The 27,467-nt window shown below is 49.1% G+C and overlaps 1 protein-coding gene across 20 annotated transcripts in view; it reads left to right on the top strand.

Annotated features, from left to right (window-relative positions):
* EIF4G1 (eukaryotic translation initiation factor 4 gamma 1) overlaps positions 1-27,467 on the top strand; it is a 78,953-nt gene that overhangs the window by 44,473 nt on the left and 7,013 nt on the right. For 19 of the 20 annotated variants that reach the window (XM_081862087.1, XM_081862091.1, XM_081862086.1 and 16 more), the window contains 18 exons: positions 3,654-3,746; positions 4,683-4,749; positions 8,937-9,809; positions 10,706-10,791; positions 12,092-12,266; positions 13,710-13,843; positions 15,305-15,424; positions 15,733-15,906; positions 18,118-18,315; positions 19,238-19,384; positions 19,562-19,798; positions 20,766-20,870; positions 22,432-22,591; positions 23,438-23,538; positions 24,246-24,348; positions 24,450-24,552; positions 26,802-27,067; positions 27,175-27,290. In XM_081862087.1, coding sequence (XP_081718213.1) covers positions 3,654-3,746; positions 4,683-4,749; positions 8,937-9,809; positions 10,706-10,791; positions 12,092-12,266; positions 13,710-13,843; positions 15,305-15,424; positions 15,733-15,906; positions 18,118-18,315; positions 19,238-19,384; positions 19,562-19,798; positions 20,766-20,870; positions 22,432-22,591; positions 23,438-23,538; positions 24,246-24,348; positions 24,450-24,552; positions 26,802-27,067; positions 27,175-27,290 — 3,258 coding nt within the window. Of the gene's footprint in view, positions 1-2,455; positions 2,755-3,653; positions 3,747-4,682; positions 4,750-8,936; positions 9,810-10,705; positions 10,792-12,091; positions 12,267-13,709; positions 13,844-15,304; positions 15,425-15,732; positions 15,907-18,117; positions 18,316-19,237; positions 19,385-19,561; positions 19,799-20,765; positions 20,871-22,431; positions 22,592-23,437; positions 23,539-24,245; positions 24,349-24,449; positions 24,553-26,801; positions 27,068-27,174; positions 27,291-27,467 lie in introns of those variants that run through there. The other variant, XM_081862093.1, reaches the window with a different exon arrangement.

The following is a 27,467-nucleotide window of genomic DNA, read 5'->3' as shown; positions in this document are numbered from 1 at the left end:
TGTTGTTGCAAGTTGGGAAAATATTGCCATGGCACAGACTGCAGGGGAAACGGGATCCTGTGTTGTCCAGGGCAAATGGACAGTCTGTCCTTAGTAGGCCAAAGTCCCTCCCCTGTGCTTCCGGATGTTCCGTTCTACCAGAGGGAGATAATTCACTGCACGTAACCGCTTGCTTTGTGGGGAACTGTGCATTACTCTTGTGGCAAAGTGCCATTATCATTTGCAAGGCGTCATCAATGCTGCTGCCGAACTCTACACAGTGAATTAAACAAGCTGGTCCCTGCCCTAAGAAGACCGCAATTTAATTTCCAGGAGTGGAGCAGAAGCAAGCAGGAAAGGTGAAGGCAGCATTAGAAACTCAGATGTATAAGCTAATTGCCGAATGACACTGTAAACCTGGGTTATGGAATGTCTAGGAGCCATTTTCCCCCTGATGGAATTTTTTATTATTCATTTCATTTATATAATGCTTTATATTTTAAAGGGGAATAAATCTCAAAGCAGTTTCAACTCACTAAGACATCAAATAAAACCAGAATAAAACAAATTGGAAGTTTTAGGGATAATATTTCAGATCCTTTTGTAAGGGACATTTTTCTTGCCCCATATTTATTCACCTACTTAATTGGATATAGCTGCCCCATGGCAGAAAAACTCTAGGAAGCCAGTGTGGTGTCTTCCTAGGACCTGTGAGAAATCAAATCCCCACTCAGGAAGCTCATAGGGTTGTTGTAGGGATTAACTGAGGAAGGAGGAGAACCATGTACTCCTTGGAGGAAAAGGTGGGATATAAAGGCAATGAATAAGCCCTTCTGCTTGCCTGCTTAAGAAAGCTGGAGGGGCCAGCCAGATGGATGATGTCACAGTCACCAATCTGGCATCCAGAGATCTCCATGTGGTTGCGACTGGACCGGTGCCAGTTGCAAAATGCGCCTGGCTAATGTCTAACACTGGGTAAAGGTTAACAGGAAAAAATGCCAGCTGCTGTAGGTACATCAAGGCAGGCTTTGTTTTGGTTGGAGACCTCACAGGAGGGGAAGGTTTTGGAAATTGGGGGGGGGGGAAGAGATGGTACTACAACTGTGTGCAGCAAATGTCCCCATTTTGGCCTAAAGTTGCATCCTTTTGTACATGTAGTTAGAAATAACAGTTGGTGCACTCTGGCTCCCTCACAGAAAAGGTATTTTTATTTTTCTGCATGGGAGCTATTAATTTCCCACCCCTCTTCCCTGAGCCTTAACAGACCTTTGGTTCATATGGAGTCTAAGTGACCGTCTTCCTACTGCATTGAACCATTAGTAAACCAAACTGTGTGGTTTCCATTGTTGTCATTGTCATCTGTCTGTTTTGAGAGAGAATGGAGTATGCCTTCGGGAGTGAAGTCAAGCCATTGCATTAGCCTCTCTAAAGTGACCTCACTGGGGTTCAGACTGTGGGCAGTGTGTATGGAGGTCCTGGGCTGCCCAGGCAACAAGACCCTCCCCCCCTTATCCTCGCTGATTTGGTCCAAAGGAAAGCAGAGCAATATGTTTGGCACCGGCTTGGTTGCAGGAAGGAGGCATACAAGGCACTACTCAACTGCCTTAGGGACTCTACTCTGGATTTGTGTAGGGTTTATTCCGTAGCTTTTTCTTCTCCTGAAGATACCCTGCAAGGCAGCAGAGGTTTAAGACCAGTTTTCCTTCTCCTAGAGGGGCTACCTTCTCAGGTGGATGAGTTCTTGTCTTCTTTATCTGGTAGTGGCTGCTCAGCCTTGCTTTCTGAGGTGCAAAGGGCAGACCTTGCGAGGCTTGTGCATGTAGAACAGAGGTGGTTAAGCTCTGGGCCTCCAGGTGTTAGAATCTCAACTCCCATTAGCCCCCATCACCATGGCCAGTAGTCAGGGATGTTGGGAGCTGGAGTCAAACAACATCTGGAGGACTGAAGGTCCCCCCCCCCCCAATTTGAGGCATTTTATCTAGCTGTGGACTATGGCACATTTTTAACAGCTTCAACACCAACTGAGCCGATGGGCTTGTGGTGCTTCTGCGAATATACTCATAGCCACAAGAGGGAAGTTTATGGATGCAACCAAGAGTATGACGTAGCTGCTGCATCTAAGGGCAGAGCTAGCCAATGAGTGTGCACCTTTCTCAGAGCATTGTGACATGCCTCAGGTCACGTCAGAATGCATGGACTGTCCTATTGGGAAAGGGGTGTGGAGGGTGGGGGGCGCTGTCCCATTGGGAAGAGGGCAGAGGGGGAGGGGCCCATGTCTTGTTCTCCCCCAGTGCTTCGTTTTGCTGCTCTGGGTTGCCTCTGCCCTTGGCTGCAAGCTCAGGCCACTCTGGAAGAAGGGCTGGTGCCCAAGCCTTGCCCTTGCTCTCTCAGCTGCTGTGTCCAGAGCTGCCAAACAGAGCTTGCTTATGACCTCATCGGCTGCTGCTAAGGACCTGTCTTCCCTTTGCTCCCTCCAGCAGCCACCCACCCTGGGCGCTCAGGGCCAGGAGGAGGAGCCGGCTTCCTCCTGGCCTCAGCCCTGTGGTCGGGAGGTCGGAAGGGATATGCGCCAATCTTTGAACGGCATGGCAGCTGGCTTTAGCGAAGTTGCCCCCCTGACATGGGTGGTCTGAGGTCCTTGCCACGCACGAGTTTTTGCAGGGTGACTTTAGGCCTCCGCGTAGACCCCTGGAAGCTGGACTGACCCTTTTCTGGCTCTTTGCCTTTGAGGTTCCCTGCACCTGTGAGGTTTTGGATGGGCCAGGGATCTATAAGGTGTGAAGCTGGCTACAATCTCTGAGATTAGACAAATATGTGGAGATTTACATCCGAGTGTCATTTAACAATGCTTAATGGATGTTCAGCGGCAACGTATCTCTTGAGTACCAGGCGCTGGGGTCAAAGAAACTGAGAAATTAAAGCTTGGGAGCTTTAAACCTAAGTTATGGGCACAACGACGGAATGTCTAGATGCACTTTTTTATAACAAGAATACAAGGCTGAAAATGAATGAACTGCAGCTAAAATATTATGTTCATTTTCACACCCCTAATATTCTTAAGAGGGTCTCCTCTTCAGTCTTCAGAGAGTAGCTGGAAGTGGGGAGGCAGAAAAAGGCCCTCCGTTCCTTCCACTCTGCAGTTTTAATATGAAATCTTAGGCCCAGAGCTTAGAAACTGCTCGTGTTAATGAAATTCTCTGTTGCGAAATGCCTCCAGAGTAATGGGCGTTTCGAACACTAACAACAGGAGATGGTCATCAGCTGCTTAGGAGCTTCCACTGGCCAGTCTTGGAAGCAGAATTCGATGGAGCTCTGTCTGATCTTGCAAGGCAGGAGGCTGCTGCCTTCATGTCCTGCATGTGAGCTGGCTGGCCCTGTTGGAAACAGGAAATAGAACGAGGTAGACGAGGTTTTTTTGATCCAGCACAGGATGGTTATTTTACGTTGTTAACCTAGTTGTGTGCATTGCTTGGGTGTGCTGGGCCAGACCATGCACTCGACTCCAAAATGAATTGTAGATGTCCTCCTGGGCTTATCTTGAGGGTGGGGAACCAGGGAGTCATTAGTGCCTAAGGAAAGTGACAGTGGAATGCCCTCTCTCCAACAGCAGAACATATACAATCTTTATACTTACAGTGCTAACAGCAAGTGCCTCTTTTCTTCCTGTCTGGCAGATCCGAATACGAGATCCAAATCAAGGCGGCAAGGATATCACAGAGGAAATAATGTCTGGCGCTAGAACTTCCTCTACCCCTACTCCTCCACAGGTAATGTTGATCTGCTTCTTTAGTTTTATTCCTCTTCATCTGCCCTTGTACCCCCGGAAGGCATGTAAGAAGCAACAAATCTGGGGCCAGTTCACGCGGCCAATTTCCTCTGCAGGTGAGCAGTTCTGGCCCCCTCCTCAGAGTGAAGTTTGTGCAGGAAGAGGATGTGAACACGTCCGCACACAGCCTTTGTGATTCCTGTGATTGTGGTAGCTGGCTGCGGGGGGAATTGCTGCAAGCACAGAAAGCAGCTACTGGCCATTCCCAGTACATGCTGGTTCATGCCAGTATTTCCACAGACAAACGAAGTTTATATGCCGTTTGATTGTAAGGAGAACTCCAAGCATACTACCAAACGATCTAAAGCTAATTTTGAATCGCATACATAACCATTCTCTCTCATGAATACAACCACAGTGCCTTGGAAATCTTTTCTGGAGGAGGGATGGGAATAATTTTGTCTCCTGGAATTGCAGAAATGAATTCCACAAGCTATATTTGTAGAGGTGTTGGGTCTTGCGTTAGAGGTTCTCTCTGTGTTGACTGGGTTGCATTGCGTGAAGAAAACGTGACATATCTGAACTCAGTTTTTAAAGACTCCTTTCCTTAGAAGAAAACAAGGTCATGGCACAGTGATAATGGCACAAGCCATTTATTTATTTCCATCTCTTTATATATGTTGGTCTTTCATCTATTTGATGAAATGTTGAAATCTACATATCAGTTTTGAGCTGATATTTGAGAAAGATATAATTGGGAAGGGGAAATAGAAACTTTAATAATTCAACCCCTCGGTTTTGCGGGAAAGGCTTTGCAGCTAACATTTTTCACTGGAACCGAAACTTAAGCTAAAATATAGTCAGTTGAAGCAGACTTGGGCAGGTAATCCTATAATAAAATTGTTCTACTTTTTGTCGCCCCTCCCCTCTCTTACAGGCTGGAAGTGGTCCAGAACCACAAGCCAACGGAGAGACATCACATGTAGCAGTTATTGTCCGGCCAGGTATGAAATCCAATTCAGGGTTTGGGTTTGGCTAAATTAGACAAAGGGAATGCTGAGGTTTCTCTTTCTCTCTGTGTGTCTCTCTGTCCCACTTATGTGAGGTGGACAGAATGAGTGGTCGGGGGGGGGGGCGGTTTCAGTTTGCTTTCAGCCCAGATAAAACAACCTGAGGTCCAGCCTCATTTAACGTGGCTCCCAGCACACCTGAAGCTGCCTTGCTCCATCAGAATGCCTTCCTGTTTTGTTTCCTTCTGATTTCTGCCTTTTAAATATGCTTTACTCTGTGTGTAACTTTATAATAAGGCAAAGGGGAACTATTTCATCTGTTAGTTTTGCTTGTTCATTTTTTACTCTTTTCCTGATTTGGATGGCTTGGAGGGTAGGTAAAGTTTGTCTGAGAGCAAAATTAGTCACCTGCCATTTATGCCTTGCCTTATCTATAGCACACTAAAGTCAGAAAGCAATTATTTTCACTTGCTTTTCCAGAACAGTAGCTGTATTGGTCTTAAAAAAATAATCTTCCTGCATAATTGTTTTGAGAGTAACCCCATCAAACCCAGCAGAGTATATGTCTGAGCTGACCTGTATAGGATTAGGAATTTTCATCTGAGGTGGCTGTAATGAAATTTTGAAGCGGGGCAGATTTGTCAGCCGCATTGAGCTACATTTATTATGCAGCATAGCCTGATGCATGAAAAGTGCTTCCTTAGCATATTTCCTACAGGTGGCTAAATTCAGCTTTTTCTTTGGGTATATAATTTTGATGCCATGCTGGACTGATGCCAAATGGCATTCAGTTTTCAGACCGGCATCTGAGAAAAGTGGAGCTTAAAATGTACATCTTTGAATCTTGGCAGACGGCCTCAGAAACAATAACTGTGCATTTGGCCTGACAGCTGGTTCTTTGAGAACCTTCCTGGCTCTGCCAATTTTGTTCTGCTTCTGTGATGGAATTATTTAAGGTTTTGAAAAATCTAAGCATCATCCATTCGTTTGGCCGGCCAGAGGGGCCTGCCTTAAACCGAGCAAATGCTCTCGCGTGGTCCCATTTGCACCATTAGCAAATTAAATCTTTTAACTCTGTGTGCAAGAGTCTGTGTTTTGCTGTTGCCCTCCTGGTGTTCTTGGGCTGCAGTTCCTAATAATCTGTGAACGTGGACCGGCTGGCAAGGACTGATGACAGCTTGAGTCCCAACAGCACTGCAAGGGTCACTTCTTCCCTGTCCTTTGCACACCCCTTTCAGCAATTACAGAAGTCAAAAGTGGATTCACAGCAGATGTAGATATCTCCATAGGTAATGAGTTCATTGCAAAAATGAGTAAATCAGTCACTGAGCAAGTTCAATATTGAAGCCAGTACTGTACAGCCATACCTCGGCTCCCGGACACCTTGGGAGTCAAACTTCCCGGCTCCTGAACGTTCTTTTGGAGGCTGAATGTCTGACGGGGCTTCCGATTGGCTGTAGGAACTTCCTGCAGCCAATCAGAAGCCGCACTTTGGAAGTCGACTGTTTCGGAAGTCGAATGGACTTCCGGAACGGATTCTGTTTGACTTCTGAGGTACAACTGTACTCTGTTCCTAAGAGTCCTTTACACTTTCGAGCCTGTCACTGAATTAGTTCATTCAGAATTTTGCCTTACTTAGCAGAAAACCCTTCTGGTTTGGAATTGTGCAGGCTGTTCCTTCGGATGAAGATACCCATATTAGAGCTACAAATTAAGATTAATAACAACAGCAACAATAACAATAATATTCAGGGACGTAAGCTCACTGTCCACCTTTTAGCAGAACTGAAAGCTTTAATTGTCCTTAATCAGTAGGTCAAGCAATTAATCATTGTGGGTTGATTGATCTTTGAGGCTGGAATTTCATGATACAGTTCTTTGTGTGTTGGGGCTGAAGCAACCAATGTGGTGGCCAACAGATGTCATAGAATCATAGAGTTGGAAGAGACCGCAAGGGCCATCGAGTCCAACCCCCTGCCAAGCAGGAAACACCATCAGAGCACTCCTGACATATGGTTGTCAAGCCTCTGCTTAAAGACCTCCAAAGAAGGAGACTCCACCACACTCCTTGGCAGCAAATTCCACTATGGAACAGCTCTTACTGTCAGGAAGTTCTTCCTAATGTTTAGGTGGAATCTTCTTTCTTATAGTTTGGATCCATTGCTCCGTGTCCGCTTCTCTGGAGCAGCAGAAAACAACCTTTCTCCCTCCTCTATGTGACATCCTTTTATATATTTGAACATGGCTATCATATCACCCCTTAACCTCCTCTTCTCCAGGCTAAACATGCCCAGCTCCCTTAGCCGTTCCTCATGAGGCATCATTTCCAAGCCTTTGACCATTTTGGTTGCCCTCCTCTGGACACGTTCCAGTTTGTCAGTGTCCTTCTTGAACTGTGGTGCCCAGAACTGGACACAGTACTCCAGGTGTGTACTGTCGTTGGACTACAACTCCCATCCCGCCCAGCCAGGCATGGTCAGTGTTCAGGAATGATGGGATTCGCAGTCCAGCAGTTACACATTGGCTAAACCTGTGTGGCCTTTCATGTGTTGCTAGACTCCCAGCCACCGCCATCCCTGGCCATGCTGACTGGGGCTGAGGAGCGTTGTAGTCCGAAAACATCTATAGGGTTGGAGAGTTCCCATCCCTCACTTAGCACCTTCCATCAAGATCTCAAAAAATAGCTCACAGTTTTGCCTGGTAATGGCCTCAGATGCTAAATATCCTCTGTTCTGGGCACTGGGAGGCAGAATCTTTCAACAGAAGAGTAGATGGGTTTGAGTATGAGATTTGATTCTTAGGACCAGGTACATCTTGCTGTTTTAGGAGGCCAGAGGTTGCTTTTGCTTCTTTCTTGATTTCCATATTTCAAACCAAGTCATCAGTAGAACTCCACCCCCTGCCCCCAAATACCTTCCTAAATATGCAGCTGTTGTGCAATCCAATTACCATGCCATTTTCAGTGTGCTTCCTTCCTGTTGTAAATTGTGACTAAGCCGGGCTTTTTTACAGCTTCACATACAAGACCTTTATTAATTATGCACATTTATTACCTGTAAAACGTCCCAGGGCAGGTTGCATAACAAATGCAGTATATAGATCAGTGATTCTCAAACTTGGGTCCCCAGCTGTTGTTGGACTACAGTGGTACCTTGGGTTAAGAACTTAATTTGTTCTGGAGGTCCGTTCTTAACCTGAAACTGTTCTTAACCTGAGGTAACACTTTAGCTAATAGGGCCTCCCATTGCTGCCATGCTGCCACCGCATGATTTCTGTTCTCATCCTGAAGCAAAGTTCTTAACCCAAGGTACTATTTCTGGGTTAGCGGAGTCTGTAACCTGAAACGTCTGTAAACCGAGGTACCACTGTATAGCATTTGTAGTTGTGTTTGCATAGTATAAGATCTCAGATGAACCCACCACAGGAAAGATGCATCCTGGTTACTCAGGGGGGAAAGTAAGGGGAAACTACAGGGGGTTTTAGGACTAGAAAATAAATGAAAATCAGGAAAAGTGCACTAAAGCGGAGGGGAAATCAACCACTCTTTAGGGCATATGGGAGTCTTGTCACCTGGTGTCCATATAACTCACTTAATGATAACAGCTGTGGTTTTACTCATTGGCTAAAAACATTGACAGGTGGAAACAGCCAGGTTGGCTCATTTCACACAGATCACCTAGAAAGGTACTTACAGAGTTGACTTCATGGCTTTCTTACTTTCTAGGAGGGCTAGAGAAGTACTTTTTTTGAAAAATGAAGGCTTAGCATCGGGGGGCCCTGCCTGGGTGGACCAGTGAAGGCCTTCATGGGTGCCAAGTTGGAGACCCCTGGCCTGAATGAGTCGTATATAGGGATTTGCTGGAGCCAAGGCCCTGGTTCAGCCACAGTCCTATGGTGTGTGGAATGCTTCAAAAAAGAAATCCTCCTTTCTTCAGAATTGGTTATTTGCCTCTTTGTTTAAAGAGCAACTTTACAGGTCCAGAAAAGTTGCTGTGAGCAGATAAAAGTTCCCCCTGGGAAGTTTTTCTCCTTATGTGTGACCAGCCATGTGGTTATTTACAGGCCCGTCTTGTGGTTTCTGTTGCCCTCCCATCTTCTACAACCAGATGTTAGAAACATTCCTTTCCCCATTCACCTAAGCGCTAAATGCTGCCTTCTCTTCCTCTTGTTTCTGCATGCAGACGATCGTCCCAAGGCTGGCCCAGTAGTAACTAAACCTGTTTCCTCGGAGGCGAGCAAATCGGCTTCCCCGTCTCCCCCTCCGCCGCTCATAGCAGAGGCCGAGTCCGTGCTGCCAGTTGTGCCGCTTGTGCGCCCAGGGAGCCCCATTGCAGTGGACACTACAGAGGAGCCGCCTGAGGTCCCCGCCGATATATTTGAACCCGTTAGCGCCACCACTACAGTGCCAGGGGGCCCCGTGCTCCCCCAGGAAGCCCCTGTCTTGGACACAGAGTCACAGGAGGAGGCTGCTGCTAGCCCGATTTTGGAGCCTCCCCCCCAGCCGGTTCCTGCAGAAATGCCGGTGGCCGAAGAGACGGTGCCGGCGGAGACAGTGACTGTCCAGCAGGAGACCCCTCAGCCAGAGGAACCGCTTCCTGCGGCTCCGCCAGGGGCTCCCCCGACCCCACCACCTTCCCTGGAGGAGGTATCTGAGGGGGCTGTGGAGTCTAACGGGGTGCTGGAGGAGGAGACGCCGGAGCCCGTGCCCGAGGCTGCCACATGCCAGCCAGATTCCGCCGTGGAGTCCCCCATCGCTCAGCCGGAGGAGCTGGCAGCGATGTCCCATGGTCTGGATACCCCAGGGAAGCTGGCAGCCGAAGAATCCGAGGAACAGCCCGAGTCGGACATGAGCCCCATCTCCGAGCCCGAGTCGGTGAAAGCCGAGGAGCCCCTGGCCCCACTGGCCACACCTCCTGCCGAAGAGGAGGAGGAGGAGCCGGAGGAGGAGGAGGAGGAAGAAGAGGAGGAGGAATGTGAGGAGCCGGCCGAGACCGCAGAGCAGAGCGCCCAGCCAGCAGCTGCGCCCTTGGAGGCCGCAGAGGTGGCCACACAAGGTGAGTGCGGCATTTCAGAGGGAGCCCAGTGGGAAAATGCAAGCAAATCTCCATCTGTGAGATGGGGAGGTCAGTGGTGTGCAGCAAGCCTTGACTGCTTGTTTGTAGCTCTTCAGTGCAGCTTTCTTCCTTTAGGAATCAGTGTTGGTTTTTCCCAGAGAGAGGGCCGTGTTTAGTAGCCAGCTCTCTGTAGCTTTTTCTCTCCAGAAATTCCTTTTGAGTCAGTCAGTCTGTGGCCCTAGGTAGTAAAAAAAAAATGTCTGGTTGGTGGATTATGGATTTTTGTCTGCATTTAGATGACAGTGAAATGGTAAGAGAAAACCCTAGGCTCCGGATAACTAGGTGTGAGCTTGCTCTATGTTCCCTGTTGAACCGTGTGTCCTTTGGGAAAAGACCCATGTTCCTTTCAGGAGCCTTCAAAGGGCACCAGCAATCAGTTCCAGAATGCCATTCTCTGGTTAGGTTCATTGCATTGGTGGGAAAACAGCAAAGGCTTCTGGCTTGTAGTTTCAGTACATTTAAAGGACCTGGAGTCTCCTGGAGCATTTTCTCCTCGGCTTCTTTGGAGTCTTCTGCCTTTGATGATGCCTTGGTTTGTCCCAGCCGTATTTTTCTAGGATTCTTTCCTATCAACAGCATAGTATGTCTGCATGTGGCAAAGAAGCCAGGACATTTACCTGGCAGGTAACAGCAAACGTGTTTTGTCACAAGCATTAACATCCCACAGCAAATCACTTAATTTGCTTCGTAAGATTAATTGGAACTTGTTCTGTGTTAACCTCCTCCCACCGCCACCTTGGAGCAGTGGTGACTGTCACTCTGTGGCAGGGGCTGCTCTCCTGTGAGTCCCTGGCTAGTGTGGCTCATCCTCCCCAACCCTCTTTGCAACTCTCTAGTGGCCGTATCGGTGCCAAAGAAGAAGCGGAAGATGAAGGACCTAAACAAGAAGGAAGCTGTTGGAGACCTGCTGGATGCATTCAAGGTGGGTGGCCCCCACGGTCTAGTCAGGAGCTGAGAAACATAGCCTGATCCATTACCCAGACTCAACTAGCTGGGTACCTCTTCTTCCCATCACTGACTATATGCCACAGGTTTAAAATAGTTTGACGATTCTTCCCCCTGCAGTCCCATGGAATCCTGGGGAGCTGTTAACTCCGCAAGCAGCAGCAGCATCAGTCTTGCACAGATAATACTTAAATATGTGGATTGTGAACTATGGCTTGGGGCAGGTGGCGTTGTGGAATCATAGAATTGTAGTGTTGGAAGGGACCCCTGAGGATTGTTAGTCCAGTCCCCTGCAATGCAGGAATCTTGCCCACAGGTGGGCTCAAACCTGCTTAGCACTCTGACCCACTGTACCAAGTAATAAGGAGTGAAGGGTGGATTCTGCAACATGACCATGAATTGCGCAGATTGGCATAGCCTTAAGATTTCAGCACCTTGAAAACCGCTTGTTCAAAAGGCTGCTAAGGAGGGCTTGAGACCCTGCTGGTCAGTACCCAGTGGAATCTCCAAATCCTGGCAGTGGGTGCAGAGCAGAGTGATCAGGGAGAAGAGGTTTAAGTTGAACTGATTTATTCCCCCCTACCCCATCCCCCAAAAAAGAAGAGAAAAGAAAGCACAGCAGTATTAAACCCATTGTGCAAATCCCAAAAAAGTAAATACAAAATGACACCATTTGAAAACAACTAAAAGGTGGTTTCTCCCAAAGGAAATCCATCAACATTCCACATGGAATAGGCTGTGCTCATATTCGTTGATCACTTCAACATGCATGTTTGCTGCAACCTAATATAATAATTTGAAGAAATCTATACAAGACTGGAAATGTGTTTCCACTTCCCCCATTGTTATTTATATATCCCTTTTGGGTTGTTACTTAAATATCTCTTTGTTCTCCTTTTCTTGCTTAATCACCGTAATTGTAATTTTGTCACAACAACTACCTCCTTAGCTGTGATAAACTATTATGGCACCACAAATAAGCAATTGACAGTAAAATGATTCCTTCACTGGGGCTCAAAAGAGTTTGCTCAGATTGAAATAGAACAGAACAATAATTGATTGTCGACTAACCAGTCCAGCATGAAAATGTAGTATAACACTTCAGCTACCTTTTACAGACTAGACTAGTGGTAGTTAACTGTGCCCCCTCCAAAGCATTTTTTTCTGGTTTTCCCCTTCCCCAAAGAACCTCCCAGGTGGTATCCTTTGTAAATGTTTTTTGCTCAGAGCTGCAGCTTTTGCTTTTTTCTTGAGATCTTCTCTGCTTGCCCTCTTAGCCCAGTGAGGGTGGCTCAGAGATAGAGAACAAGCCTCCCGTGCCAGCCCCAGAGCCCGAGGAGCCTGCCCCCGTTCGCTCCCAGGAGGAGCCCGAGGAGACGTGGGAAGAGAAAGAGGATAAGCTAGACCCTGAGAAGGTCAAGCAGGCTGACCAGAAGTACAGCTACACAGCAGGTGAGGCTCATGCCAAATGGCTTTCTCTTTTCTCCCCCCACCCCTGGTTGCTACCTATTGGAGCCTTCTGTGATGATCTCGTTTTTGAGCCATCGTGTCTGGGCCACTGACACACTGTGATGGAGCTGAGCATCTGAGCAGGCTTGTGGCCCAGTGAACTGCTGGCTTGTCTTGGGCTGTTGGGGAAAGGCTTTGCAGGAATTCCCCTCCACCGGGTGTCCAGTCACTTCAGGATTAAGCAATAGTTGCTCTCAGCAAGGGCCGGATCACTCATTCCCCTTTCGTGCTAAGTCACTGTGTTTACAGAAGCCTCTCTCTGACTGTAATGGTTGCAGCAGCAGGCACAGGCATTCGTGGCTACGCAGCCCCCTGCTAACTCACAGCAAGCCGCTCCCTTGCAGAGCAGCCCCCAGCTTTTCCTTGCTGAAGAGATCGTGCAAATAACTGGGTGGTTTGTTCCTTTTGCTTTGTACTAGAATGGGACGAACGGAGATGCAGATCACCAGCACACAGAAATAGCTGCCGCTCTTACACTGACTTGCTTGTTTTCTCTGGCAAGGAAGAGCTGGGTCTGCTTGGAAACTGAAGTGCAGTGCCTTTGAACTAGCTCTTTGCTAATTATGTAGGGTGAGATGTGAGCCAGAAGACCTTGGAAGGCATGTGCTGACTCTTGGAACCAGAAGCAAGCATGGGCACAGAGAGCACCCCCCTCCACCTTTTGCATGCAAATATTGCAGTACCTTTAAGAGCTTAATCTTAAAACAACAGCAGTTCTGCAAAGTTACTGAATGGGAGGAAAATGTCATTGCTCCATTAACAACAGTAATGTCTCATATGTTAAAAGAGCAACTGGGTCACTGCAACAAAGGAGATGCAAGGCAGTCCCAAGTTAGAGATCTGGCAGTCAGCATTTAGATAATCGGGGGGGGGGGGGCGGGGGCGGGGTGTTAGAAGATTGGGAACTCTGGGTAAGGAGACAGTGAAAGATGCAAGAAAATTTGAGTAGGAGCATTTGCCAGGCACCATGGTGGGAGGCACAATTTTGCATGCCATAGCAAGTGTCTGGGCTTCTGAAGCCCTCCATAGTTCAGCTCAGTTCTGGCATATTCCCCCCCCCCCCCCCCGTTGAAGAGGAGGGCTGAGAACTGCTCCTTCCGAGCTCCAAGCTTACAGCAGGGGAAGTGGAGCAAGGAATTGTCTCTGGCCTCACTGTAAAGTTCATTGTGACGTAGGAGCAAGACCCAAGTCCTTGTGGAAGGGGTGATCTTGGCAACAACACATTTTTGGTTGGTCAAGATTTATAAGCCCCACTCGATTCTTGTGGATGCACCATCACCCTTTGAAAATGCAGGTGCTTCTTTCCCTACTGTTGCTGGGAATTCTTGACCACCTGTTGTGAGTGTGATTTCAATTTGGTGCTTTCCACCTTCCTTTCCCTAACAGAGCAGTGGAAGCCATTGAACCCAGAAGAGAAGAAGAGATATGACCGGGAGTTCCTGTTGGGTTTCCAGTTCATCTTTGCCAGCATGCAGAAGCCCGAGGGTTTGCCCCATATCAGCGATGTGGTCTTGGAAAAGGTCAGTCCTCCCATTTCCAGCTGGGATCACCAGATGTCCCACAGACGTTTCCTTTTGTTTTACTTGGCATGGTGTGTCCAGAGAGCCTACCCTCTCTGGACAACTGCACAAGGTTGGGCATTGACCCCGGTGGGTGGGTGGTGGGGGATGTCGGTGCACATCCCAAAGGGCAAAGAAGGGAAACTGGCCGTCTGGTCTGATTGAACTGTCTACTGATTAGAGTCTGGGCCCAATTCAAAGTGCTGGTTTAGACCTATAAAGCCTTAAACGGCTCAGGACCGCAATACCTCAAGGACTGCCTCTTTCCATATGAACCTACCTGGATCCTGAGATCATCTTCTGAGGCCCTTCTTCGTGTGCCCCCTCCTTGAGAGGTTCAGAGGGTGGCAACGTGAGAATGGACCTTCTCTGCAGTGGCTCCCATCTGTGGCATGCTCTCCCCAGGGAAGTTTGCCTGGCGCCTTCATTCTACACTTTTCTTTCTTCTTCTTTGGCGATCACTCGTAGCCGAGTAAGATTGTCTTCCATGAACACGGTTTTAACAATGAGTCCCTAAGTGACTGTGGAGGCCAATTCTGGATCCACATGTCCTTTCACAGTGCGGACATTGGTTTCCTGGTGGGAGTTGATCACGGTATGGATTAGCTAAGCATGCCTTCCTCTTAGCATGTTTCTCCCTTTCGTCCTAAGTTTGAGTGTCTTCAAAGCCCATGACACCTTTGGTAAAAGCTGTTCTCCAATTGGAACACTTTCAGGAAAGTGTTCCCCAATTGTTGATGTTTATATTACATTTTTTAAAATTTGCCATGAGACACTCTTTAAACCTCTTTTGTTGACCACCAGCATTACGCTTTCCATTTTTAAGTTCAGAATAGAATAGTTGCTTTGGAAGATGATAATCGGGCATCCGCACAACATGACCAGTCCAACGAAGTAGATGTTGAAGTTGATGTGGGTGGCGCTGTGGTCTAAACCACTGAGCCTCTTGGGCTTGCCAATCAGAAGGTTGGTGGTTCAAATCTGTACAATGGGGTGAGCTCCTGTTGCTCTGTCCCAGCTCCTGCCAACCTATATACCTTTAGGCGCCAGGCAAAAATGTTCCTTTTTAATTAGGCCTTTGCTTAGCTGATCAACATCTTACACCCTTTAAAAGGTGGCTCTATTTGGGGGTGGGTTGTTGGATTATTTTTATTTTTGATGTTATATATTATGATTTTTATTGTGATTTTTATACTATATACCTCTGGGTATAGGGCGGTATATAAATTCAATAAATAAATGAATGAATGACTCTCATTGGCATCAGCTCATGTTAGGCCAAGACCTGTGGTGGTTTCTGAAAAGTAGAGTTTTAAGCATGTTCGGAGGCAAAACTTTGAAGATTTTAGCTGCACAACCTTAAGACTTTCAGAACCTGTCTTATCTTTTGTGTGTTTTTCTCCCTGCCCCTTGACTTAACAGGCAAATAAGATGCCCTTGCGACCTCTGGACCCCGTGCGCCTGAGCACCATGAATTGTGGACCAGATTTCACACCCTCCTTTGCCAACCTGGGCCGCCCAACGCCACCTAACCGTGGACCGGTATGTACCATCACACCGTGTCTTGTCTTCTGGCTTGTATCCCCTGCCAGCTTTTTCTGCATGATGAACTCCAAGTTAGTGCCATCGTGTCTGGGCCACTGATGCTCTGTGATGGAACTGAGTATCTGAGCAGGCAGGCAGGCACACCTTCTGCTTCCTCCCCCATCTGTTGGAGCCAAGCATACTGGGAGGCAGGCTAGCATCATGCTGGCAGCGCCACCTCTATGCCAGTGCTTCTTTGTGCTGGGGGGCAGGTTGAGTGGCATCTGAAAAGTGCTGGCATCACTTCTCCCCCTTTGCTTCCACAGCCTGCAGGGCCAGGGCAGCGCCGTTCTCAGCAAAGCCTGAGGAAGGAGCCTCGGAAGATTATCGCTGTAGCGTCCCTGAACGAAGATGTCAAGCTCAACAAGGCTGAGAAGGCCTGGAAGCCCAGCAGCAAGCGGGCAAGTGAGCCAGAGGATCCTGAAAATTTAAAAACTCAGGTAAGGACTTGCATGACCTCATCTGTACCCTCACAGTTTCCTGGTTGGTGAGTCTCCTCCTAGCTGCTTATAGATTCGCATGCTCTCTCACTTCTCATATGTAAAATTCCCCTTTTCCCTTCCGTAGTTTGCTCAAACCCTAGTTTAGTGTGGCCACCCACCAACTGATTAGAGCTGAAGTCAATTACATGAAGCCCTGATTTGCATGCACCAATTTTTAACCAACATTTTAAACCTCAGCTTTAAACAATTGTAGTTAGCTCTAACTATAATTGGTCCCAATGCTGATGTACAGTGGAACTTTGGTTGTCGAATATAATCCGTTCCGGGAGACTGTTCGACTTCTGAAACATTCGGCAGCTGAGGCTCAAAGGGTTATCGGCAATTCCCATCGAGAAAATGGAAAAACACGCTGCGGAACCTGTTTGTCGTCTGAGGCGCATTCGAAAATTGAAGCAATTTCTTCCGGGTTTTCGCCTTTCGGGTTCCGAAATGTTCAGTTTCCGAGACACTCGAAAACTGAGGTTCCACTGTACCACTAAATGAGGGTAACAGCAGGCCATAGAAAGGGCGCGTGTAATTTATGTGGTTGAGACTGTGAATTTTACATCTGAAATAGACCACCAGGGTACAAAAAAGAGGTGGGGAAATAACCTCTTGCTTTCTTTCCAAGTGCTTTACGTTTTGCATTTTATTTCTGAAGGGTACCCCCCCCCAAAAAAGGAAGTGGTGTGGTGAAAAACAGCTGGGTGGTGGTGGATGTCATTCAGTAACTTGCATTTTAGCTCACCAACAACTTCATCTGGATACTGGTATTTTGGAAGACATTCCTGCTCCAGTCTCTGTGCTTGCCTCAGAGGAAAATGCAAGTGGTTGCTTTGCTCCCTGGAGGGAAGAAAGCCATGCCCTCCGTGGTTTTCTTCCAGGCTCCTTTCCCTGAACCTCTGGGACAGGGTTCATTCCTGCTGGAGTTCCAGCCCCCTTTACTTCCTTTGGGGTGTGAACTCTTCCTTTGAGGTGGCAGAGATTTCAAAAGCTCCCCCCCCCCAAAAAAAGACACTGAAAAGAAATTGGGAGGCATTTCCAATGCATTTTATTTTTCTGTGGAACATAGTCTATTTCTTAAGTTCATTAAGGAACAATGAATAGATGGCAATTTCAAATACAGTCTTTAGGCAAGTGTGGCAGTTTGAAAGGGTTTAGCTTTGCTTACTAAATACAAGTAAAACAAACATGCTAAATTGACACACTCTATAGAGAAGTGGTTGTGAACGCCCCAAGGGAGCAGTGGGATTACACAGGGGGTAGCAGTAATAGAAATCGGGGGTGCTGGAGGCGTAAACGACTCTTAGACTCCGAAAAGCTGGTATCAACAGAAACATGTTAATCAGTCTTGTTGCAAATAGTTCCAATTGGATTTTGAATACATCTGCAAGTAATTGTTACTGTTTTGAATGTTATGTGTCAGTATCTTCCTTAGTGGGTTGTGTAGATCGCTATTCTGAATAATGCCTTTTATAGGGTAGGGGGCACTGGGGATGTGTTTATGGCACCCAGGGGGTGGTGGCCCAAAATTTTTACGGACCCACTGCTCTAGAGCAGGGTTTCTGAAACTTGGGCCTTGGGCTATTTTTTGGACTACAACGCCCATCACCCCTAGCTAGCACCACCAGTGGTCAGGGATGATGGGAATTGTAGTCCAAAAACAGCTGGAGACCCCAAGCTTGGGAAACCCTTCTCTAGAGCATTGGGAAAAAATGTTAAAAGAAAACCCCAATTCAGAATTACTGGAAAACCCACATGGCTGCTCCCAAGATTAAAACATAGAAGATAAAGGAAAATGATATGGTGGCTAAGATTCAGAAGGGGTGCATGCGTTTTCATGCCCTCAGCACTTGTGGGGAGACTCGTGGGGAAAGGAAAGATGGTTGCCACCTTCCAGCCCCTGTGGATTTGCTTTCCTCTTGGCTTGGGATGGGCTCGTGTGTGCTCTCCTTCGCTTGCCGAGTTCATTCCAGCAAACTCAGCCCTGGGCAGAGCAGAGCAGCCAGGAGCTGCTTGCCCTCGCTACCAGCTTGCTGGGCTGGCAGGTTTCTGAGCTCCCACGTCCACACCTATAGAAGGAAGGAACGGGTGGAGCAGGACAGGTGTCTGTGTGTGTTTATGCCAAGCTTACCTTGCTGACGGCGCCTGGGTGTTTCCTCCCCACAGGAGCTGTTCCGGCGTGTGCGCAGCATTCTGAACAAGCTGACGCCGCAGATGTTCCAGCAGCTGATGAAGCAAGTCACCGAGCTGTCCATTGACACCGAGGAGCGCCTGAAGGGCGTCATCGACCTCATCTTCGAGAAGGCCATCTCTGAGCCAAACTTCTCTGTTGCCTATGCCAACATGTGCCGCTGCCTTATGGGGGTGAGTGCTTCCACCTCTCTCTGGGCTGCCAAGGGCCTCGGATTCCTGCTTGGGATGGGAAGAGACATGGAAATGCTGTTCACTCAGGGTCAGGGCTTGGCTATCAAGCCTGGATCCTCACCACCCTTAAAGGACCTTTGGAGAGAGGCTGGCAGTGTGTCCCAAAAGCACCAGGCTAGAGGACACTGTCAGGCAGATCTTGCATCCAGTCTCCAAGAATGGTTGCCTTTGGTTGCGGGGAGGGCAGTCAGATCTCCGGTTACGAATGGGATGGGCCCCACAGGAGTTTGCTGGTTTAGAGCACGTGAGCTCATCCCTAACTGCTGCAGACACATGAATTTACAGGCTGCATGCGAATATGAAACAGAGCTGTAGCATTAGAAAGCTGGGATAGCTCTGTTTCTTACTACGTTTGAACTATTTCATTTCCCATGGAAAGAAATTGTAGCCAAAGTAGCACACCTTGATTTTATATATGTTACAAGATAGGGTCAGAAATTGGCCCAAGGGGCCGCTTGCAAATAATGGTTGCATAGCTTACCATTTGAGCAGTACTTTATCTGTGGTTTTTGTAAAAAGAGGTGCCTGGGTGTAGATTTTAGTTCTCTCCCTTTGGCTCGTTGCCGTAAAGATGCGAAGAGTCTGGAATTCACTCCCTTATCCAGAATTACATGGCTGCAATGCATTGATACATTTATTTCTATTTGCTTACTATGCATTTTGTTCATGTATTTTCCTTTCGATCCTGTGCGTTTCCTCAGTGCACGTTGAAAGATGAGCTGCGGCTCGTGGAAAAGGCTTGTGGGTTGAGGTGGGGGAGATCAGAACTGGGGCTTCCAGCCCACTCTGCTGGCAGTAGAGGGCCAGTTGGAAACTGTCTGAAACCGCTTCCCATTGTGACTCGTGTCTGTCCCTGCTCTAGCTGAAAGTCCCCACTACTGACAAGCCGACCGTGATGGTCAACTTCCGCAAGGTACTCCTAAACCGGTGCCAGAAAGAGTTTGAGAAAGACAAGGACGATGACGAGATTTTTGAGAAGAAGCAAAAGGAGATGGATGACACAGCTGGTGTGAGTTGAGCTTGAAACTTGGGCAGGGTGTGTGCATGAGAAAAAGGTTCCCTACCCCTGGGTTCCAGTGATTTATGGAAGTAACAACTGTGAAATACGTATGCACAAATACAGAGATAGAGGTAATCAAGTTCAGCTCTCGGATCCTCCTGACCTCTACCCCTGTTCCGTCCGCAGCCCGAGGAGAGAGCTCGTTTGAAGGAGGAGCTGGATGACGCCCGGGACAAGGCCCGTCGGCGCTCCCTGGGCAACATCAAGTTCATCGGGGAGCTCTTTAAACTGAAGATGTTGACCGAAGCCATCATGCATGACTGTGTGGTGAAGCTGCTCAAGAACCACGACGAGGAATCGCTCGAGTGCTTATGCCGGCTGCTCACCACCATTGGCAAGGACCTGGACTTTGAAAAGGCCAAGGTATGGCCTTGCCCAATGTTCAGAAATGCAGCTTTTCATAGCACACAAGAATACACTGATTGCACTGCCCTTTCGCTTCATGTTGGGCACCAGCAGAGCGGTTTCTCTTCTCCCCTGGCCTTCCCCTGTTGAGATGCTGGCTTCACAGCTCTTGCCTAGAGCCTACAGGGTTCTGCCCTCCATGCTTTGGTGCCAGATTGGAAATGCCAAGTATAGCTCTAGTCTGGAGGATCCTCCTGTTGTCATTGAACTACATCTCCCATCATTCCCCAGCATTGGCCAACTTAGCTGGGGCTGATGGGAGTTGGAGCCCCGATCATATTTAGAGGGTTGCAGGTTCCCAGTCCCTGGCATGGCACCACTGCTTAACCTGGCAGGCTTTCCTTGCATTTTCCGGGAAGGTTGAAATTTGGTGCTCATAATCTGACAAGGGGAAAGGCAGGAATTGGCAGAGAGGCTTTAGCAGCAGAGCTGGGAGATGGCTGCATGCCACTTGACAGCCATCTCCCAGCTCTGCTGCTAAAGCCTCTTGCTCAGGAAGAAATGTGCAGCCATTGCCCAACTATACAGCTCACTTTTTTCTGTAGCTACTTGTGATGCCTATTGGAGAGTTTCAAGGGAGCAGCCTCCCCCAGCCAAGCTACTTTGCAGGGTAGAGAGAACTGTGCCCAGGACTAGATATTTCCCAGGCAGACAGAGGCCAGACAGCTGGGCTGAGGAAAATATGTCTCTTCTCCCCAGCCCACAAACATTCAAGGAACCGTCTACCCCAGCCCTGGCTTCTGCAGGGAACTTGTATAGTGGCTTCTTGTTTCCTTACTTGAACCTCACCTTTCACCATGAGTTGGAAGCCCTCAAGGAGAACGTCTTGCCTTGGTTGCTCCCATCCCTCCCGCAGCACGCAGGCACATTGCTGTCTCTGTTCGTTCATCGTCACTTCTCTCCTTTTCTCCTCCTTCCCACCCAGCCTCGGATGGATCAGTACTTCAACCAGATGGAGAAGATAATCAAGGAGAAGAAAACGTCCTCACGTATCCGCTTCATGCTGCAAGATGTGATTGACCTTAGACGGGTAAGGTGCAGACTGTTGTTCCCTTATGGCCCTCTCCGGGCTAGATGAGAGCCCTGCCCCCTTCCTGGGATAGGCCGGCCTGACTCCGGGTAAGGTGCCTTTCCATCCCAGGGCAACTTGAGTGGGAATGATGGCAGCACGAGCCAACACACACTTCTCTCTCCCCCCCCCTCCCCCAGCCCCTTAGACACTGTTGCAGCCTGTAGCCCTTGGCTTGTGCGGCTTATGCAATGGGCTGACAATACCGCAAGCAGCTGTGTTTGGTGCAGGGAGGTTTCCAGCGCTGGCCCTTTTCTACACCAAAGGGTGCCATGTGCTCAATTGCACCCTGGGAGAAGGTGCTGCCCAGGAGCTGCTCGCCTGTGTTCAGGCATTGTTGGACTCCCGTTATACCTGGCCATTGACTATGCTGGCTGGGGTGGTGGAGTTGGGAGTTGGAGTCCAACAGTGCCTGGAGGGTCACAGATTCTCTAATCCTGATTCACACCCAGTGGCCTTAAAATTGCAGTTCCAAGTGTCACACACAAATGGCTGCTTTGCTTCCAGAATGTGAATTACAGAAGCTGTAGGGGTGAGGGGTCAGGCTATTGGAAGTGCTGCAGGGGCTCTCAACTGTTGCAAGGGGAAGGGCTGCCTGCTTGGAAGGGGTCACACGAAAAGCCCCCATTGCATGTTGGGCTGCTGAGCATTCCCCTTGCATGGGCCTCCTGCCAAGCAATGCTTTAATGCCTGGATAGCTCAGGACTCGCTTCCGTTCCATTCTCTCTTACTGCAATTACTGGACAAGTTCTCCCTCCAGAGGTTTGAAATAGAGCTGCCCTTGTCAGGCGTAGAACTGGGAAAGATTCCCTGCCTGAAACCATGAAGAGCATCTGCAAGTCTGTGTAGACAACACTGAGCTGCATCACCAGCACCACCACCAATCATTATTATGCCACTGCCCATCTGACTTCGTTGTCCCAGCCAGCTCCCAACAAAATATTAAAATAAAGCGTCAGACATTAAAAACTTCCCGATATGGGGCTGCTTTCAGATGTCTTCTAAAATTTGTGTAGTTGTTTATGCCCTTGACATCTGGTGAGAGGGCGTTCCACAGGGCGGGCGCCACTACCAAGAAGGCCCTCTGCCTGGTTCCCTGTAACCTCACTTCTCACAGGGAAGGAACTGCCAGAAGGCCCCCAGAGCTTGATGGTCTGTCTGACTTTGTAAAAGGCATCTTCTTGTCCTCTTACAATGTTGCTGGACTGCAAGTACCATCACTCCCGCTGGCTGGAGATGATGGAGGCTGTGGTCTTTAACAACACCTTCATCTGGCCAGGTTAAGAGCTGGTGGAGGGAAGGACAAAGGGTGTATGTTTAGAGGTCAGTTGCAAGAACAGCAACCAGGTGGACTGGCCACTGGTGCTGTGGGTCTGGAAGGGAACCTGAGCCCAGAGGCTGGTCCTGGCTAGACCAGCAGAGAAGCTGGTGCTGCCTGTCTCTCGCTCCTTCCTTGCCTTCACATGCCAAGCGTTCTGGGTGCTGTAACCTCTCCCCTTGCTTTCCTCTTTGCCTCTTGCAGAACAGTTGGGTGCCAAGGAGAGGGGACCAGGGCCCCAAGACCATTGACCAGATCCACAAAGAAGCTGAGATGGAGGAGCACCGTGAACACATCAAAGTTCAGCAGCTGATGTCCAAGGGATCAGATAAGAGGAGAGGGCCTCCAGGCCCATCGTCCGCAGGTGGGTGGGTTGGTCGCCTTCTCAGTTTCTGGATTCATTGCTGCCTTGTGGAGGCCACCCGCTTTTAATGCCCCTGGAAGAGAGAGCAGCTTTGGGACACCCCAAGTTAATTGTGTGTCTATGTGCGTGATGCAGCTGGGCACCACCGAAAGATGTGCCCCTGGCGTCGCTCATCCTTAAAAATTAGGCGAAATTATTGATTTTATTCATTTTCATAAAATTTATACACCAGTTGATTGGAAAAAGAAAAGTCAGAGTGGTGTACAAAAAGATGAAATAACAAAATTTATGGACTTCGGATCCATGGTGGTGGTTAAACAGAGCTTCCCAGTTTAGAAGCAGTATGCTACTGAACATCATAGAATCATAGAGTTTTGAAGGGAACCCAAGGCTCATCTAGTCCAAATCCCCCCCTTGCAATGCAGGAATTTCAACTACAGCATCCGTGACAGTTGGGCATCCAACCTCTGCCCACCTCCCAAGGGAAACCATTCCACTGTCAAACAGCTCTTGCTGTCAGAAAGTTCTTCCTGGTGTTTAATCGGAATCTCATTTCTTGTAACGTGAAGCCATTGACTTGAGTCCGACCCTCCAGATCAGGAGAAAACAAGCTTGCTCCATCCTCTGTGTAACAGTCCTTGCTGAACTGAATAGGCTTTTGGGCTGATCCTGCCAGACTTTCTCTTTTTTTCTTTTTTTAAGCCAGCCCCAAGTTGCCACACCTTTTTGGCCTTTGATAGACTCTCTTGTTCCAATAGGAACAGTAGACATGTGTACCCATTCATGGGTGGCTTGCCATGGTTAGGCTGTTACAAATGATAGACCTTGACTCAGCTGTCTCTGCAGGTGGGCGGGGCAGCCAAGTTTCAGATGACGGCTGGAACACCGTCCCCATCAGCAAGGGCAACAGGCCGATTGACACCAGCAGGTTAACAAAAATCACCAAGGTAAGCTGCTGGGTTGGAGTGGGTTTTTTGGGGTAGGGGAAGGTGCTTGTTTTTTGTGCTTTAGGGAATCGTGGCCTTTTTCAACTTAAAGTGACAGTTTCTATTGGTTGCAAAAGACGAGAGAATTTTAAAAACCCACTTAGGATAAGGCTACCTGCCTGAGTCAGCTCAATTCATGTGCTTGATCTGTGTCCCTCTGATGGGAATTGTAGTCTAAAATATCTGTAGGGCACCAGATTGGGGGAAGACTGTATTTAAGCTCTGGGCAACAAAGGTTTGAATGCAGGCAAGCACATAGAATTGCACACATGAGTGGGTGGACTGGCTGGCTGAGGAGCAGCAGATTGTTTGTGTACTCTATCTAGCATAGAAAGCAAACAGGTTACCAGATGTGGGGTGGAATCCTGTACCTCTCCTACCAGCCCTGCATCAGGCTAGTGGCATTTGTGGGCTGATTTACAAGCCTGTACTAACTAACTTGTTTATCCTTGCAAAATTGAGTTTTTTATGACTTCTGTGGTGGTTGATGGCGCTATTGTTGACATGGAGGGATCGGGAAAGAGGAATACATATGGAGGCTGACATCTAGCAGGGGTTGGGCAATCCAGAAAGCATTCTGTCATTGTTAAGTAAATGGGTTAAATGCTTCTTTGGCTGCCTCTGATGGTGAATGAATTGCCTCCTCCTCTCTCCTTGCCCCCTCCCAGCCAGGTTCAATCGACTCCAACAACCAGCTCTTTGCACCCGGCGGGCGTCTGAGCTGGGGGAAGGGCAGCAGTGGTGGTTCGGGTGCCAAGCCTGCCGAACCAGGTAAGTGCAGCTGGCGCAACGAAGGGTTTGCAAAGTGGGCGGTGCTTCTGCAGCTCCTTGGTCCTCTAACCCGCTGTCTTACCTGTCCTTTCTTTGCCCAGCGCCTGACTCCAACCGGCCAGCCACAAGTACCTTGAATCGCTTCTCAGCCTTACAGCAGTCGGCTCCTGCAGAGAGCCAGGACGTGCGGCGTGTGGTGCAAAGGTCCGTCTAATTCCCACTCTTACTTAGATTCCCCCCCCCCGCCCACTCTTGCTTCTCAGGCCTGCCAGGTCCATCCTGCTGTTCCAAGCACCTTAGGTGCATTTTTGGATTTTGCATTTGCTCAAGGGGAGGAAAGTATTTGAGGAGGTGCTTTTGCCAACGCATGAGCTCCTAAACCTGCTTACGTGCGAATAGGGCATGGCTGGCTGCAGATGTTGGGTAGGAATACCAAAAACAGATACAGTGGTACCTTAGGTTACATACGCTTCAGGTTACAGAACTGCTAACCAAGAAATAATACCTCGGGTTAAGAACTTTGCTTCAGGATGAGAACAGAAATCGTGCTCTGGCGGTGCGGCAGCAGCAGGAGGCCCCATTAGCTAAAGTGGTGCTTTAGGTGAAGAACAGTTTCAGGTTAAGTACGGACCTCCGGAACGAATTAAGTATTTAACCCGAGATACCACTGTAGATCAGAGTGGGGGAATAAATCCCCACCTTGCAACTTGAATAAAGTATTCTAATAAGTTTGCGTAGTTTGATACATGTACTGTATTTTTCGCCCTATAGGACTCACTTTTTCTCTTCCAAAAATGAAGGGGAAATCTGGGTGCGTCCTATGGGGCGAATGCAGGCTTTCGCTGAAGCTTGGGGAGCGAGAGGGGTCCGTGCGCACTGACCCCTCTCGCTCTCCAGGCTTCAGGAAGACATCTGCAGCCTAGGCAGCCCTGCGGGAACTGCGGATAGCAGTCTGCTTCCCGGCGCTTCGGGAACATATCCGCAGCCTAGGCAGCCCGGCGCGAGGGGCTCCCTGAAGCAGAGCGCCACTCGTGCCGGGCAGACATCCGCAGCGTGGGGAGCCCTGCAGGAGTTCCCTGCAGGGCTCCCCATGCTGCGGATAGCAGCCTGCCGCCCGGTGGGCAGGGCGCGCTGAAGCAGAGCACCCCGTGCGCCGTGCAGACATCGGCCAGCCCCACAAGCTCGGGGGACAGCAGGGAGGCGCAGCGCCGCCATCCTGCTGTTCCTCGACCTGGTTCAGTTTCCCCGACCTGGTTTTGGGGGGGAAATAAAGGGAAATTTTTTTTCCTTTATTTCCCCCCCCAAAAAAACTAGGTGTGTCCTATGGGACGGAGCGTCCTATGGGACGAAAAATACGGTACTTTATCCTGACTTTCCCTCCTGCCTCCCCATTTTATGTAATTTGGAACTGCATGGGACACTTGAGCATCCAGGGAGAATGCAGGGAAGCAAGATAGAAATTGATGTGGAGGTTTCTTCCTGCAACCTTCCAGCCTCTGTGCCACTTGCCTCATCACCCTCTGCCACCAGCAGTGCCAGTGGTCAGGAATGATGGGAGTTGTAGCCCAACAATGCCCGAAGGGCCACAGACTCCCCATCCTTCCTTTGTTTTTGTAGTCTTGGGACACATTGATGGCATTATGGGAAGGACCATAAATCTGCTAGAGTGCTCTCCAAACAGAGGGTCACTGGCTCAACTCTGCCCATCTCCGGTTAAAGAATCATAGAGTTGGGAGGGACCCCAAGAGTCATCTAATCCAACCCCCTGCAAGGCAGAAATCTCAACTAAAGCAGTCATGTCAAATGGCCACCCAACCTCTGCTTAAAAACCTCCAAGGAAGGAGATCCACAACCTCCCAAGGGAGTCCAGTAAGAGTTCAACAGGTCTTACTGTCAGAAACTTTCTCCTGATGTTTAGTCGGAATCTCCTTTCTTGTAACTTGAAACCATTGGTGCGAGTCCTACCCTCCGGAGCAAGAGAAAACAAGCTTGTTCCCTCTTCCATGTGACAACCCTTGAGATACCTGATATCGTATCTCCTCCCAGTCTCCTCTTTTCCAGGATAAGCATGGCCAGCTCCTTCATCCATTCCTCATCAGGCTTGGTTTCCAGAGAATCATAGGCCTGGCAAGAGCCTCTACCTAAGACCTCTTGAGTAGGCAGAACCAGGCTGGATTAGACAAATAGTCAGCATAGGGCAGCCTTCCCTAACCTGCTGCCCTCCAGCTGCTACAACCTGCAATTTCCAGCTGTGCTAGCTGGAACTTTTAATCCACTACATCAGGAGGGCACTGGGTTGAGGGAGGGTATTATAGAACTTTGCCCTTTTCTTCCCTTCCCATCTTTCTGTTTTTCCTTCTGTGCTGGTCCTGAGTGAGACCCCAGCCGCCTGGCAAGTGTTTGTCTGGCATTCAGTGCAGTTTCACCTGAACTCTTGTGTGGTCTCCTTGCAGAAGCAGCAGTAGCCGCGACCGCTCAGAAAAGGGCGGCGAACGAGGGGACCGCTTGGAGCGTGAGCGGCCAGAGAGGGGCGATCGCCTCGAGCGGTCAGAGAGGCCGGAGCGGTCGGACCGGAACAGGACCCCTGTCACCAAGCGTAGCTTCAGCAAGGAGATGGATGACAGGAGCCGGGAGCGAGAACGAGAGCGGCAAGGGGTCCTCGAGACAGTGCGCAAAGTGGCCAGCATGACCGAGGAGCGGGACCGAAGCAGGGAACCTGGTGAGTGGCGGGAAGGTGTGCGGGGTTGAGTGGGTGGTGGCCTCCCCCGCCGCTTTCCCATTTGGTCCAGGACCAGTGCTGACCTCTCGCTCCCTCCGTCTCTGCAGCAAAGCGTGAGCCAGTGGCCCCTGAGCCCCCCGCCAAGCCTGCCTTGTCCGAGGAGGAGCTGGAGAAGAAAGCCAAGGCCATAATTGAGGAATACCTGCACATCAACGACATGAAGGTTTGTGCTGCAAAGAAGTGGCAGTAGCAGGGCATTTAATGGAAACTGTGGAGTAGGGCGCAGGACATGGATATTATACTTGATATTTTATCAGAGGGCAGTAGATAAATACGGGTTCGTGGTTTGGCACTAGGATTGGGGGGGGGGCAGGATTCTGAAGAGCAGGTTGGAATCCCT

The sequence above is a fragment of the Podarcis erhardii genome (assembly GCF_964252035.2).
Source record: "Podarcis erhardii genome assembly, chromosome: 5".
Taxonomy (NCBI): Eukaryota; Metazoa; Chordata; class Lepidosauria; order Squamata; family Lacertidae; genus Podarcis; species Podarcis erhardii.
Note: the sequence above shows the minus strand (reverse complement) of the source record. Positions and strands in the feature narration are given on the sequence as shown.